The sequence below is a fragment of the Buceros rhinoceros genome, unplaced genomic scaffold (assembly GCF_000710305.1).
Source record: "Buceros rhinoceros silvestris isolate BGI_N320 unplaced genomic scaffold, ASM71030v1 scaffold4598, whole genome shotgun sequence".
NCBI lineage: Eukaryota > Metazoa > Chordata > Aves > Bucerotiformes > Bucerotidae > Buceros > Buceros rhinoceros.
The window spans coordinates 414-16687 of NW_010427294.1; the positions used below are offsets into that span (position 1 = coordinate 414).

Below are 16274 nucleotides of genomic sequence, written 5' to 3' on the forward strand. Positions count from 1 at the left end.
GGTCTCAGAAACCACTTGCTGCACTTTCCGAAAGCCTGGTACCAGCTGAGTCAGGCTCTCGTGCAAAAGCGTTTATTTGTAAATATTCACGTATTGAACACTAACCTGTTACGAAGCTGATCAGGAGCCCTGCGATGGCACAGCCCAGGCAGCCGATGGCACTGAAGTACAGGTAGGACAGGGAGTACCAGGTATCTGCCAGCAAAGGCCTGTGAAAAGGAGACCAAAGCCGCTAGAGATGACCAGCAGATGCGTTTATGTTGTCTCCGGGCTGCGCCATCAAAAGGCAGCTCGCTTGGCACTCGCGGTGCGGTCTGGCAGTGCGCTGTGCTCCCAGCCCGCTCGGCGGTCGCTGGCTGCACCCCAGACGCGCTGCAGGGTTGGTCTGTGCGCCGTGTCGAAGTGCGGGGTAAAGGCAAGGACGGGGACAGTACCTGTCTGGAGCTGCCGTGGGAACCACCGTCATCAGCGCCTCGGTGCTGTTAGCCAGCGTGCAGTTGAGAGTCGACAGTGGCAGAGGAAGGGACTTGGTGGGTGGTGCAGGGTAAATGAAGGAGCCGGTACCAGCCCAGAAGGCTAAGGTGATCCCCGCGAAGAGGCCTCCAACAGCGCCCTTGGCAGGTACAGAGAGATACTGTTAAAGGTGATGCAGGGGAAGCACTTTTCTGTGAACACGGTTTAGGCCGGAGTGGGTGATGAGCAGTTACAACCTCTGTCAGTAAAAATTGGGTCTGTGCTCTCTCAACCAGGGTGTAAAACATGGTGATTTACTGCACTGTAGTAATAAGAGTTGAAGCAAAACTGTGATGATCAGAACAGCGATCCAGATTTCAGTTTTACTCCTGGGTAAGCGTGGTGGGACCACTCCTGGGGCAGTATGAACTGAGCTTACACTGTGTTTTGCCTGAGTTAGCAAAGGCAGAGCAATTGAAATCATTCTGTGCATCCCGAGGTGAATATTATAGTCTGGGTCAAGTAATTAAATATTTTTTCTTTTTAATGAAACGAGAAGAAACTCTAAAACAATTAAAAAAACCCAAGCTATTGGGGATCTAAACACTGATTATTCCATGGTTGGGTAGCATTAAATTCAAATGAGATAAATTCAGGCAGTGAAAAGGGACCTCTAAACAGCTCTTGGACTCCTCAGGCTCTAAACCTGAGAAACAGCCCAGAGACTGACATGAAGAACCCAAACAATTTTCAGGATAGAGTTTTAACCAAACACCACCAAGAGATGTTCATCTATCTATTTAAGGATTTTATTTTTTCTTACCTTCCAGTTAGCACAAGGAAACACAACTCCCAGGGTAAATAATCCCAGCATGGGTCCCCCACACATCCCGTGGATGGCGAGGGAAGCCTGCGGATGCAGAGGAGAGACAGGAGCTTAGTGCAGCAGCTGCAGGGAGTGTGCGCGGTTGGGTTTCAGTCTGTCATTTTCAGTGGGAAATGGTGAGGGAGAAGGAGGCAACAGTGATTTCAGTGGACATTAAAGAGACAATCATACTCTGGGTCATTTCCCAGCAGTGAGTAAACAGTGAAGGAGTTGGGGGATTCCTCTCAGCAGCATGTCTGCAGAAATTGTTCAGTTAATTTAGCCCTCCCCAGGGCTGTCAGCATCTTTGGTCAGTTCATTGTGATTCTGTTCATTCACGGTCAGCTCATTGCCTTTCTGAAGCCAGAGATACCTGCACAACTCCTCCCAGCAGCGATGCTGCTGCAGCCATCGAAGTGCACAGGACGCCATAGAGGATACCTGGAAAAGATCGGGCAGCGAGGCGGTCAGGGCTGGTTGATTTCTGGTTTATCGGATGTCCGAAGCGACCAGGAAGCACGGAGGAATTTGCACTTTGGGCTTTGAGGTTTAAAGCGGACCATTAAGCACCCAGGGGTGTCTTGCGTGAAGCCTTGTCAGCGTTTTGGTTGGTTGGCTTCTCTTACGAAGCAGAACTTAGCAATTGAATTAATGTAGAAGTTATACCTTACGTAGAAATATTTCTGTTGCCTTTAAGTAACACTTTTAAAGTAACTTAATGAATGAATCGAGCAATGGTGAACATGGCTTTCTTCCCTGACACCAGTTTTAACTTTGTGGTAGGCAAAACTCCGTGTGGAGCAGGCTTGAGTAAAGCCATTCAGTACTCACGGTGTGTGCTAGCACACCTTGGTTTCAGAGCTAAAATTATCTTTCTAGGTCCTGCGTGCAAAAACTTAGAAGTAAGTGGAACAGCAGGAACAGAGATAGCTGGGGACAGTTATAGAGACAGAAAAAGTATTGGTTTGGGTGTTCCCCGATCTTTACAAGCATAAATAAATGGTTATGATGTTATTATGGTACTTATAAAAGGGTTATGATATTACTGCAATATTTGTAAAAAGTATCTGAAAAATTCAAACCACTTTGAACACTTGTTGTGTTGATCCGTTTGTCATTTGTCTTTTGTACATTTGTATTTTTCTCTGAAAAGTTGAACAACTTGCTAAGGCAATACTCTAAGTTAGAATAGAAGTGTCTTGCTGGACTGCTATAAAATAATAATATTTGGTAATATTACTGTAGAGTCATGTGGTAATAACTTCACTGATACTCTTTCTGTGTTGTAAAGATGATCCCAGAGCGTTCCCCAGTATTTTCACTAGACAAAACTTTTCCGTGGGTTTTGAGTAGTGGTGGCTGATGTTAGCCTGTGTGTGTTTCTGTACCCACTAGTGCACGTGCTTCATGTTACCGAAGCATCAGGCTGACGTTCATCCTGAGAAGATAACCTGTTATCAGGTTGTGAAAGGTTATGCTCCTGTGGAGGTTTCCAGAGGACAAGTGTGCTTCTGAAGGAGTTCTCTAGACAGTGCCCTTGGCTACTCACAGAACTGCTCTGGGAGTCAGTCTGACACTCTCAAGGCTCGGGGTGTGTAAAATTCTGCCCTGTCTTCTCCTGCAGTAACAGCAGCTGCTGTTAAAGAAATGGATCCCGTCTGGGGTACCTACATAAGCCTTTGCTGATCCACGTGCTCATGTTGTCCGAGAGGTTTGGGAACCCTTTCTTGACCAAGTCTTCAAAGGTAACAGTTGCTAAGGCGTTGATGCTGGCAGCTACTGTGCTGTAGAAAGGGAGAAGAATGTTACAGAGAGAGGAAGCAATATAATCTGAAATAAAGCTGGATTTGTAAGGAAACACTCCCCCTTGTTCAGCAAGAACTGCACGTTTTACAGTGTTTTTCATGTATGCTGCTGGTGCTGGTGAGGTTTCTGTCCCTCCTGTAATTGCTAGGGGCTCTGCTTCATGCTGCCACAGAACAAGATAGACACTCACCCTAACTGACCCTCCAATTTATCAGTCTGCCAAGACCTTCACAGTATAGGCATGTTCCAGAATAAAAAAATTACTCCCGTAGAAATCAAAGGATGTGCAGTGGTATGCAGCCAAAATGTCATTTCAGATGCACAGACCTTAGCGTTCCACTGAATGCACAGGCAACAAACAGTCCCGGGACTCCTGGCATCGAAGAAAAAATGTCCATAACAAAATACGGCATGAGCTGGGGCAGAAGAAGGACAGAAGCAACACAAGCAGTTAGTTAAGATATCCGGGATAGTGGAAGAGCTTCAGAGCATGTTGCTAATTCTGGTTCCGAATAACGAGATGTGTCGGAATTTGAGCGAAGGGGATGTTGTTTGGCAGAACTCTCCGTCAGATTAGTACTGCAGGAGTGCCGGTACAGATCTATTCTAGCCCTCATCCAGCAACCACTGTAGTGCCGCAGCACTAAAAGGACTCAGAGCACCCACAAAATATGAACTGTCTCGGTACGTGCTATGTCTGGGCCCAGGGCAACCCCTAATGATAATGATGGGTGTCTGTACCTGATCAGGTGCCGAAATGAAATCAGCAGTCCAAGGGTCACAGCTCCTGTAGTGAGAGTACATCACCAGGCCACAAAACACGGCACACACCAGGACTATCCAAAGTCCCAGTAAATTCAGGTAAAGTGCCCTAGAGCAAAGGAGAGGAGCTGTTTAATACAATATAAACATAGAAAAGCTGGTTTGAGTTAGTGATCTCCAACTTTTTGGAGGGGCGCTTAATCAAAGCTGGCTCTTACAGTCTCTTAAAGGCATCACCAGGATAAGAAATGGTGTGTAATGCTGATTTTAAACAATGATGTGGGAAAATCCAGCCTCTTTCTGCTCCAGGGCAAGGTTCTAGGAAACTCTGTATGTCTGGAAGAGACTGATGTAAGACCAGTAGCCTGTGCGCAGAACAAATCACACCGAGCTCTTCGTCTGTCCCTCCTGTCTCCTGTAAGAGCAGGTTTTCGTCTGGCAGGAGCTGTTGTTGCTGCTGCTCTCCCTTTCAGCCACGCAGAGTGTTATTTTGTGCGGATTCTGCCGTGGTTGCAAAGTAACCCACTATGTTATTTTTCACTAGTCTGTGAAGCAGATGTGGGTGGCAGCGTCTGCTGGGGAGGTGGTGTGGCTGTGGTTCGGTAGTCCTGTAGTTCCTGAGAGCTGCCAGGTCTTATTCAGCTTACGTCGTGTTTGGTCGTCACCTTACGCAAGGTCTCCTGCCAGGGCCGGTTCAGAGCTGTGCGACTGGGACACAGAGGTCCTTCAGGACTTGTTACTAGTGATGCTCTGACCGTCGTGACTCCCAAACATTTTCAGCGACTGAATTCAACAGAGTAAATTCATATAATCCGTCATAACCTTAAGAAAAATTAGTATGATTGCAGCTAGCAAAAAGCTGTTTGAAGAAGGAAAAAATTACTGTCTTTGTGCTTTAACCGAGTGGGCAAGCAATTAGCAGTAGGTGTATGAAAAAATAGAACACGTGTCTAGGTATGCACATCCTAATGCTGAGCTCGGAGACTGAAGACCTGTGCGTCTGCATTGTGAAGTTTTGCTGGTTTCTTTGACATTCTAATTACTCTTATGCTGTAGAATTTTAATAATTTAGTCACTTTATTTTATTCAGATCCTATCATGTAGTGCCCCATTAAATCCATAACCACCTTTAATACAGCACAGTGTAAATGTATTTCCAGAAAATACGCTTTTCCTTTATAGCTGTAGGTAATACAACTCCTATGTGGGCGGCTTTTCCATGCTCTGCTTCTGAGGATTAATTTGGCATCCTGACCCCAAAATAATAAGCTGCAAGAGGGAGATAGTCACCCATTTTTCTTTCTGTGTTTACATACGCCATTTAGTGCCAGAGGAAGAAATGCTGCCAGAGCAAAACTAGTCCTAACCCAGTGGGGTTCTGGTATTTCCTTAACATAACTGGCAGACCAGTATAACTGCACACCAGTACGACTGATTGCTCGAAGCAGTTGACGACAGGTCGCTTACAGTTTTGCGTGCTTCTCTGATTTGCAAGAAATACATCTCTGTATTGTGGACTGGTTAACGCCGTAGAGCCCTAGCCAGGTAAACGTTCCTCCAATAACAATTGTCCAGAAGGTATGTCGTCTTAAAGGGTCGACATCAAAGCTGGAAAAGAGGAGGAGAAGCAATTCTGTTCACTGCTTTGAACATGTGTTTATTTAGCAAGAGGTAGGTGCTTTTATGCTCAGATTTTGCATCTGTGTCATATTGGAGCAGCAGACCTGCAAGCCCTCCAGCCTAGACCCCATCCCCTGCAAGGAGCAAAGCCACTTACTAGACTCTCAAAATCCTCCAAACCCTTAGTTACATCATCGTGATGTGTTATTTCCTTTGCAAGAAATTGCTTCAGCTGCAGTGTTATCTTTTTCAACATCGAAATGGCGTTACTCAGGAATTCTACCCCGTAAAGTCCATCCTTGCGTCTGTTGACTTTGCAGTTCTGCTAATCTTGGAAGTGTAGCAGGTCACATTGGGCCTTGCGGCTAGATCCTGTCAGTGACTTACCTAGATCACTGAACTTGTCAGTCAAGGCCACAGACGCTTTGCAGTTCTGCTAATCTTGGAAGCGTAGCAGGTCACGTTGGACCTTGCTGCTAGATCCTGTCAGTGACTTGCCTTGATCACTGAACTTGTCAGTCAAGGCCACAGACAGCCAAAGGAAGGTCCGTGTGCTGTCTCAGCACACTGGTGCACCATTGCGAGTTGCAGTGTGGTGAATGTACTTAAAGTGAAGCTGCAGATTTATGAATAGAAAATAAAAGACCTTTGGAAGAATAATTGGTCTGTGTTTATAGCTACAGAAAGAAAAATGGCAAAGCTCCCTTTCAGTTCAACAGGGCTTTGATTTCTTCAAAGAGGTAACAGAAGGAGGAGTTAAGCTCTGCTGGAACGTCCTGTTCCTGAGAACCGGAGAAATAGGAGTGGGCTTCTCTGGGTCACTGAGGTTGGTCGCTGGTAGTACAACAACAACTCTGAGTATTTTTGGCTTAGTGTGGGTAGGTTTTCTAACCATTGTATACACAAAAAGAAAAGGTTTGCACCATTTGTTTCTTACTCAAGTATGTTTAGTCGTGATCCTTCATGGGCATTTTCCCAGACTTTGATAGTTCCACCATTCAGAGTAGTTCCTCGAACCAGAACGGTCACGAAGCCAACCACCATGACAATCATTTGAAATGCATCTGTCCAGACGACAGCTTTTAATCCTCCCTAAAACAAACAGAAACTGTATGCTCTCATCTTCTTGTTGTTCGAATACAGCAAAAGGTAGGAAGATACCTTATTTCAAGAGCTCATGAGCTGTATGTAAAGCACCTAGTAAATGAGACTCTTCTTAAACTTTGAATTCTCCCACGAAGGTCATATTTTTGCAGGTGATAACATGACAAAGAGACTAAATGGTTTGTCCCCATCGTTCCTAAGAACGATTGACCTCCGGTTAAATGCTTTTTTCCTGCCTCCTTTATGTGCATTTGAAGAATGTATGGTGGTGAGTGACAAAAGCTTGGAGAATAGAAGCTGGGCTGTTTGTACTTCCTGTGGCACCCTGAACACTTCTCAGGCTGCCCAGCAGTTCACCAACAGCCCAACACAGAAAACCACCACCAGAAAGTCTGCACTTTGGCTTTCTCCCATAGCTACGTTTATATTCGATAAAATGTGTGTTAGAGCAACCTATAAGTGTTTTCAACAAGGGTGGACTGAAGTACTGAAAGAGACACTAGTGGCAATGAGAACAGAAGTTAGGCAGTGTCCTGAGTCCCAGAGCTCTGACACTTCCACTGTGATGTTTATCTTTTTTGTAATATCTGGAGTCTCATGTTGCTTCCACACAGAAGCAAGGCTCTCTATGACCTATTGATCATCCTTCCTAGGTTTTACCACTCTGTTTCTCATCTGGGGTGACACACGAGGGACATTTTTCATTACAATGTTTTTCAGTCCCTAACTCATAAAGATAAGGAGAATCATCATCTCAGAAGATTTAGTATGGCAGTGGAAGGTTATCGCGTCCTTATCTGGACTCTGCCTCAAGCTGTGTGGCGTAAACCTTGAGACATACAGCAGAGGATTTGAGAGAAAATAATTTTTCTTCTCCAAATAGACTTACTTATACCACAGAGTCTAAAAGAAATTTATCTCTATATTCTACTACTTTAAACTTCAGCCTGAAGTGTGTGTAGAAGCCGCCCTCCCGTGACAGCCTGTCATGTATGAAGGATGGTTGAATTAAGGACGTGTGTCCCAGCAGTTCAGTTAGGGCTGTTACATACCAGAGTGCAATAGAAGGTGCAGACAACTCCTGTTGCGGCTACAGAGCCCCAAAGATCAAATCCAGTGACTGAAACCAAAGAAAACCAAGCGGTTAGTGAAATGGAGGTAGGTCAGCTGGTGGTAACAGAAAAGTGATGATCAACATTAGCCTTAGAAGGGTGGGAGGAATTATGGATTTTAATCTTTTTTGTCTCTTAGGAGCTTTGCTGGATTGTTCAGGTTTCTTAATGCTACTGGATACTGTTTTGCATTGTTGTTTTCTTGCAAATTAGATTTAACTAACTTTCCAGCGTGGACAAGTAATACATAAGAAGAATAATTGCATCAGCATCATTCCTGTGGGACACAGCATTCTGAGCAACGCTTTCCTTCTGTTCTTAGCCCAGAATTTTCTCTTGAGAAATCAAGTTCTTCAGAGATTTCCAAATAATCCTGAGGGAAAAAACCAACCCCAAACTAAATTCCATTCCCTGCAACTAGGAACAGCTTAATGAGTGCTGCATTAGAATAGTTTTATGTGTTCATTTTACTTCATGAGGTTACTTTATACAAGAGGTACAAATTACGGTTTAGCTTATACTGAAGTCTCTCCCACCGGGCATAGTTTGTGAGGGCAAATCTCTTTGTCAAGGTTCTCTTATTAGCAAAGTTAGTGTGGCCTAATAACGAACGTGAACTAGTACATCAAATTAAGCTGAGGTCCAGAGGAAGGAAGCTCAGCACTGTGTGGGAGGTGGGGTTGGGCAAACAATGAAAAGAGCCTCCCGACCTCTTCCCAGAATTGATTCTGGTGAAATCAGAATTTGGGTGATTCCTTACGTGTTATGGAAGTTAAATTGCTAATCCCATCTATCAGGATGGTTGCTGGAAGCCTAGTTTGCAAAAGTTAATTAAAGAGGTGCGAGAATAGACCACAGCATTCAGCTGCAGCTCCAGGGAATGGAGTTAATGCCCATGGGAACCTGAACACAGGAGACAGGAAAGGGGGGAATCAAAGTACAGAATATGGTCTTGCGTCGTCAGCTTGTACTGTGAACTTTGTCAGGATGTTGAGAAATTGGTCATTGCTAACTTTGTCGGGTGGTTACTGAGTGCAAAGGAGACCTGGACAGTGAACATGGGGCTCCTGCTAGTGTGTTGGTGAGAGGTGGAGATCTGGGGAGTCAGACACACAGGGGTACAAGGTGCAGGCAAAAAACCACTTGACAGAACTCTTGAGGGTTTTTTCGACTTCTTTTTCTATTTTCCTCGCTTCATTTAGTCTGATTGTGGTGTGGGTATTTGGGGTAGCCGTGTCGTGTGGCAGAGGAACTCACCTTGGTTGAGTGCCAGTGATGGAGCATAAACCACTATTCCTGTGTAGAGGATCTGAAGAAGAAAAAGGTCATTAAAAACCTCATGTAAGTGAAAGCTCAGAGAAAAGGCTTCTCTTCAGAGTGAGACTCGGAGCAATATACCAGATCTAGAGGTTTCCTTAGATCGGCTTGTATTGTGTATGGATTTCTGCTTCAGCCTTTACGAAGTGAAAATCTTTGCTTTAATTCTTTTCTGGTGGAAGGACCATTATTTGTCTTGGTGTTACTTATTTCACCCATTGCTAAGGTGACTAGATGACCAAAATATCCTAGTCAAGGGGAAAGAGAAGCTCTCAGGAAAACAGGAACAGTGATTCAGAGAGAACTTGGATTGGCTTTGGAAATGAAACTTCCCTTGTTCTGTTCAATCCCTTTCAAAGTAGCTGCCTCAATGTCCTTCACATGTATGTTCTGACAACTGAAGGAGAAACAAAGCCAGGATATCAAAAAGCATTCCAATTTATTGCGAAAATTTTGGGAATTAATAAAATGGACTTAATGTAAAAAGAAATGTAATCTTTTGAGATGGTCCCTGAAGGGACCATCATGGGGCTGCAGCAACCTGGGGATGCTCCCAGGCGATGCCACATGCAACAGCTTTCAAATGGGGGAGCTTCACACCAGCGTTGTAAATGGGTAACTAGTGAACTAAATGTACCCAGCACAGCTCGTCTAGCTTCTCCAGAAAGACAGAACCCACTCATTTGGAAAGAGGGGGATCTTGAGGATACATAATGAGACCGAGAATTTGAGAAGCTTGAGAGTTCAGCACAACATACAGGCATCAAAGACAACAGACATGTCATTTTAAACACTAAACAGGAGAAAATAGGAAGTTAGGCAAGCGACTGTTCTTTCCTTTTAACATACACAGTTCCGTTGAAAAAAACCTGAATTTCAAACGTCACATTGTAAAAAATGCACAGTCTGAGAGTAGAGCATCAAAATGAATGTTGAGTGAAATTAGCGTAAACAAAGAGTGAATGTCATCTTACCGTCTGCAGGATGTAGATCAGTGTTGCAGCAAGACGGACAATCTTGTTAAATCTCAGCTCCAAATACTAGGAGAAAGAAGAATCTCAGTAAACTGCACACGTAGCATCTGTGACACAGCCGTTAACCTTCTGTTCGCCCTGAGGAACAGCTTGTTGTGCCAGTTGCCACTAATTTTACTTGCTATTGCTACTATGAGTAATGAACAGGAGAGGACGATTGTTATCACACACAGAGATAATTACATTTTAAGAAATTTTGTCATCAGCAGAATGTCCTTGAAGTTACACGTTGGGTTGCAGTTCTCAGCATCTGCTTTGTATGGGGAATGACTGAAATAGCTCAGTGGCTACAGGGAAAAGAAATTTAAACTTCAAATGAAAGTAGATTCCAACTGTATGGAGACTCGAGGTCATCTCTAGGAGAAATAGCATAGTGTGACTCCTGTAGAGACAGAAGTGGTGGGGGGGCAGGTGGGAAAATGGCACCATGGGGATTCAGAGCGCTTGAGCTAAGCTGGCTCTCTCGCTTGCTCTGTCTCAGTCTAGAGCCAAATCTGCACACCATCAATATGGAGAGGAAGTGGTGTTCTTACGGACTTCCAGCTGGATGTAGAGAGGTGTTCCCAATTACCATGCAACTGCAGAGTAGATCTCTTAGCTCTAGAAGTGCAGGTTTTAAGCCCAAGTCACCACCTGGAGTCTCAGTAGAGTTGACCAAAAAAATTAAATCTGCGATTGCTAACCCTATGGCAACCTCCCACACCGCGCTGGGTGGACTGGGGCTGTCCTGGGGTCTTGGTCCCATGCACTCCCCAGCAGTCACCAGGCACAGGCCATGCGTCTTCTCCCTTTTAGAAGTCTCTTGGCATAGTTCTTCCAAAGCAGCTTCTTTCTCAGTGATTTTGTTCGCGTTCATCTTTCTTGCATATCTTGTGTAATAAACCCCGCAGACTGCCACACAAATAAATAGCTACTTTACGTAACTTGACTTATTTCTAAAAACAATTCATTAACCCAGCAGAGACACTTCTGCAGCGTGCTTGAAGGGACTCTGGCTCTTCCAGATGAGAAAACTAATTCGTTCTCTGATCTCACATCATAAGCAGCTATCAAAATGCAGTAACTCGAGACAATGGGAATAGATGGGTAATTTTACTTTTCTCCAACCTGCAACTGAAATATTTCCTAATACTCAGGCAGAGCTGTTTGACCAAAGCCCCTCCTTGCATTTGGGCTTAGAGAACATGGGCAGCCTTTCTCTTACCAGGAAGCTTCTTACAAACCAACCCAGATCTCTTCATCCAGTTCTTGCTTGGAAAAGAAGTTGAAACTCCCCACTAACAGGAGCAACCAAATTTGTGGCAGCTGATTAAAGTGACAAAAGGCTATTCCCAAATGCTCGGTAGCTGTCCTGTGGCTGTGCAGGTGGTAAAGGCTCACACTGTACTCCTAGCAATCACATTGCAAGGACTACTGATTATTTTTTAGAAAATTCAGAGCTTGATCATGTCATTTCTTAGGGAATCCCATCCAGCCTTGACCTCTTCTTCTTTTTGGTTTTTTTTTTTCTTTTTTTGGAAGAGAGCTGCCGTCTTCTTCCTCTTTACCCTTTCCTTCCACCTCAGCTTTTTAGGGATCAAATGCTTCACTTTTATAGTAAATTGGACCAAATTGCCTGCTCTAGACCAAGTTTAAATTGGCTACTATTGAATTTTGTTCTTAAAGTCTCTTTAATACCTGCTCTCGAAACCAGAGTGGAATAGTTACATGTCAGATTAGAAGCAGTTACAGCACTTTCCAGCTGTAACTCAGTTTGGTGCTGGTGTGTAAATCCTTACCCTGTCTTTACTTATATACGTGTGTTACACAAGCTCTGACCTTAATTTTTGCTTTCAACTTACGTGATATAAACAACTAGTTGGAATAATGCAACCCATTTCTCAAAATAATTAATGTACCAATCACCTTGTTCTGTAAAGCCCTGCAGAAAGCCTTCTGTCAGTGATTTTTCTCTAAAGATATCGATATGCATGATTCGGACATTTAGAGTAGTGCCCTTTTTAAAATAATTTTCACTTACCTCGTAAGTGCTTGTAATGCCAGATCTGTAAAATACAGGTAGAAAAAGTTCAGCAGTAAAAATGATGATGAGCGCATAGGAAAAAAAGAACAGCACAAAGGATGCCCCGTAGCGATAGACTTCGGAGGGCGTCCCCAGAACAGTCACTGCTGACATGAAACTTGTTGTGAGGGAGAAGGCTATGGGTCCACATGTCATCTGCCTGCCCCCCACCAAAAATTCCTTTGAGGATTTCTTTTTCCTCTCTTTAACTGCAAAAAACACTCCAATGCTAGCACACACTAAAAACAGTGCTGCAAAAACAACGTAGTCCCAAGCCACAAATTTTTTTACTTCTGGAGCTACAAAGTTTGACATAGCACCAACTGGACAATCCTCTGATGGAGGATTTTGGTTTTCTACAACCGTAGCTCTGAACAGATTAACTCAGCTGACAGCAAATTAGAAGTTTATCTGTAGCTCATCAACGATAAATAATAAACAGAAGCACTATTCAGCTAGAAGCCTTTTAGCTTTTTTTTTTTCCAATCCAGTTGCCTCCTAAAGAGGGGAAAAAAAACCCTAGTGAAGGATGAGTTAGGAAAGTGCTGAATGCACTTAGACCCTAGTGCTACTGATGCTTCTGGAGCAGGGGACTTTGCTGTGAAATCTGCAGTACGCTCCCTTTTTATCTGTGAGGTTTTAATTTAAGGTTAAACATTAGCCTGACACATTGACTTCATCTCACTCTTTTCTAACCTCTCAGCATTTTTAAATAATAAAATGAGAGCAAGAAAGAAGGAAAGGAGAGCAAAATGACGGAAAGCTTGGTGTGTGGATCTGTGACCACACTGGCGAGTTTGTTTTCAGAGGAACAGTTCCCTCATACGGTTAAAAACTAAACTTGAACATCAGCATTAGGGTTCAGAATTGTCCTTTGATGCTCTACATGTGCTCCTTTGTAGACTCTCTGGATGTTGAGGCTGCCTTAAAGAAGTGGAGCCTGTACCGGTGAAAAGTAACTGTGGTGCTTTGTGTTTGGGAAGCAGGGGCATCTCCGGAGAAGTGCTGTTTGTGCTACATCGATTGAGGGTGACTTTCAGTTAGAAACTAATTTTTCACTGACTGCTGCTAACAGCCATTTTACTTAGAGCTTATATGGGTTCGTGTGAGAGGTGGCTTATTTTATTTATCCTTATTTTATTTATCCTTTATCCAATCCAACTTGGTTGGACCTGCAGGACAAGGGGAACAAAGAGAGGCAGATTAGACAACAGCAGCACTTTTCTTAACCATATCTTTGGCATAATTTGTTGAATTCAATTAATTAGGTTTTCCTTGCATTGTTTTGTGCTCATTTTTTTTTAATTGAGTATTCATTTTATCTCCACTTATGCCGTGACAATACATCTTCCAAAGAAGCAGGCAGTTACTTGACATCCTCAAGGGCTGACTCGTACAAAGAGAAAGGGTGTGTAGTCGCAGCTTCTTCTGGTGAGTGGAGATGGTTTTTCTGTGCTGGTCGCACCTTGCAGATCAGCAGGTGTCCAGACCTGAAGCCTGGCCTGATCCCATCCATCTGCTCAGACGAAAGAGTGGGTATACAGCAACCTTCGTGGCCTGGCCTGTGGCTGGAACTGGCTTCCTCTGCCCACATACGCAGTGGAAATTATGCAGTTTTCGTCATTGATTTTAATGAGACCGAGTGTAAAAGTGGGAGCTGAAAGTCCAATTTCTGCTGTGGAATGTGAGTTAAACAAACCCCCCCAAAACCATGCAGAGATACTTCTCAAAAGGCATTGCTCCATTTATAGCTGAAATACTTCCAGTCCCCAGAAGCTGAAAAAGTGAGAAGTGCCCGTTTGTGAGGTGTGATCCAGCCCTCTGTGAAAGCCGGGATACCACTCACTGCCACGTCAGCGGCCGTAGCCTGGTTTGTGTGCCATGACCTGCAGGTAGCACAAAAAACCATCTCACAGTGCTGTGGATCGGTCAAAATGAGACAGTGTGGGCAACGCTCTGTAAATTCTCCTGCAAGCGCCTCAGTGATTGATCTGAGTACATTCGTGTCGCTGTTAATAGTTTAATATTTGGTGGAGGACACACATCTTAAGGTGTGTTCTCTCTCAAACAGCAGCGGCTGTTTGCTGGCTGAATGCCGGGCATTCCAATGCTGTTTGGGGTTTGGGTTTTTTTTTAATTATGAATGGTCATTCCATCAGAAAATGGAATAATAAACTGGAAATCAAGTTAGAAATGTGCATTTGTATATTTATAATGCTACAGCCCTCTGATAGACTTCCAGCATAGCTTCATGGTGGTATTCAGAATAGCCATTTGGGCTAGATCTCGCATAGAAAAAATTAATGTACCTTAAAAATACAATTTCTGCGGAAGAAATATTATATTAAAATAGTATGAAAATGAGTTAGTCTTTCCTTATGATATTCCTTAGCTTGGAATAATTGAAGTTTTTATTTCCCTGAAATAATGAGAAATAGTTTTATATTTTACTTGTGAAAACTCCTGTGAAATGAAGTTTTAGCCGGGGTAATCCAAAGAAGAATCTTGATTTCTTTAAGCTTTGGCACCCCTGTCAGTATCTGACTGAGAACCAAGAATTGGACCAGAAATCCAACGGAATGTTCGGATTTTCCACTCGAGGCTGTGTGCATGTGAGTGCCTTTGTCAGGCCTCCTTTTGACATCTGAAATAGGTGCCTGAGGAGGCAAGGATAAGGGTGTTTCTCATTAGCTGCCTCCCTGCTTCGTGCAGTCGGCAGGAGAACCTGCAGCGGATGCTCTTGCCTGTGAACTGCTGTAGGCTTGGTGGGCTTTGCTCATCCTCCCCGGGGCTTCTGCCCTTCCAGGGGCAGGGGGGGGAATAAAAAACAAGCCAGCCCAGCGTTTTGGAAGCTCAACAATGTTTCCACGCCTGCAGGGACATCCCTCCCTCCTGCTGTCCCCAGTGCACCCCTGCAAAGGGGAGGCTTGCGCCCCAGGGCAGTGCAGCGGCCACCCAGCACGCTCCTGGGCTGCTCGTCACCCTGGCAGTGGGGGCTCCCTGAGCGCTACGGCATCCGCCGCTCTCGCCTGTCCTTCCCCGCTGCGATAGCAGTGGAGGCACCGCAGCACAGTCAGCATCAGTCCCCGCTTCGTAAAGAGCCACAATCTTTCTTAACAGCATAATAACAAATACATCTTGCATATATTTCTCTAAGCAATTCTTTTCTATCACCTGCTTGGGACAGTTTCTCTATTTAGTATATGCTGGTTTCCACTAAAAAGCGTTTAATCTGCAGCTGTCGGGTAAACACTGCACAGCACTGAAGTATCTTTAAAGCCATTTTTGTCTTCTAATAATGCAGATAATACAATGAAGTGTGTGAAAATTTTGTTTTGCTATATAGTAGACAAGTGGTTTACTGTACCCCAATACACAATTGAATTATTTTTCAGCTTTCTCCTCAATATTTTCTATATAGACTGTGAAAAATGCATAGAAATAGGCACTGGAGGATTTAAATCACACTTGATTAGGTGGCTGAAAAGGAAATAGTGACTAGTTTATTGAGGAAAAGTAACTTTCTGGAGTACAAAATGCACTGAAAATCAAAGGTGCAGTGTTCAGAGGTCCCTGTTAAATTTACAGGTTATTATCTTCTCCTGACAGTGGACTTTGTCCTTTCTGAAGAGGCTCCTCTTTAATGATTACTCTTTCCTCAGAGAGACGTGCTCAGTTATCTCTACAGAGATTGTTATAACCCAGTAGTGGGGGGGACTGGAGCTGTTGCTAATAGCTCCAAAATAGATTATTCCCTGGGGGCACAGTCCTCCCCGCGGGATCGCGCTTCCCCCCACAGTGCCAGGTCGCGTCAGGGCACTTGGCCAGGACAGTGAGACTGTGAAGTCTCATCCCATCTGTCTCCTGCCGTTGACTTCATTTTGCGTCTTGGGGCACAAAGGCGGCAGCATTCCCTGCAAACCCGCTTGGATGCTTTGTGAGCGTGGTTGTTCGGGCAGCGCAGAGGCGGGGGCTCATTCCATACCTGCTCAAGGAGGAAAATGCACGGTTGGCTTCGAGAATTGGATTTTCTTCTGCAAAGACAGCGAGCTGGGGAGCTGCATAAGAAAGTGCTAGTGTGAAACACTCCATTTCAAATAACCTATTCTCAAAAAAAAAAAAAAAATCCTATGTCAGTT

At 44.2% G+C, this 16274-nt stretch overlaps 1 protein-coding gene across 1 annotated transcript in view; it reads right to left on the bottom strand.

Moving 5' to 3' along the window:
* SLC5A12 (solute carrier family 5 (sodium/monocarboxylate cotransporter), member 12) overlaps positions 1 to 12450 on the bottom strand; it is a gene marked incomplete at its 3' end in the record, with an annotated part of 12833 nt that extends 383 nt beyond the window's left edge. Inside the window, exons 1-13 of the mRNA XM_010141818.1 lie at positions 12094 to 12450; positions 10014 to 10079; positions 8980 to 9031; positions 7663 to 7730; positions 6444 to 6598; positions 5354 to 5494; positions 3866 to 3995; positions 3452 to 3540; positions 2990 to 3102; positions 1692 to 1759; positions 1277 to 1363; positions 435 to 613; positions 106 to 209 (exon numbers count right to left, since the gene is read on the bottom strand). Of these exons, the coding sequence (XP_010140120.1) occupies positions 106 to 209; positions 435 to 613; positions 1277 to 1363; positions 1692 to 1759; positions 2990 to 3102; positions 3452 to 3540; positions 3866 to 3995; positions 5354 to 5494; positions 6444 to 6598; positions 7663 to 7730; positions 8980 to 9031; positions 10014 to 10079; positions 12094 to 12450 (1609 nt within the window). The remainder of the gene's footprint in view (positions 1 to 105; positions 210 to 434; positions 614 to 1276; positions 1364 to 1691; positions 1760 to 2989; positions 3103 to 3451; positions 3541 to 3865; positions 3996 to 5353; positions 5495 to 6443; positions 6599 to 7662; positions 7731 to 8979; positions 9032 to 10013; positions 10080 to 12093) is intronic.
* Between the last annotated feature and the right edge of the window lie 3824 nt (positions 12451 to 16274).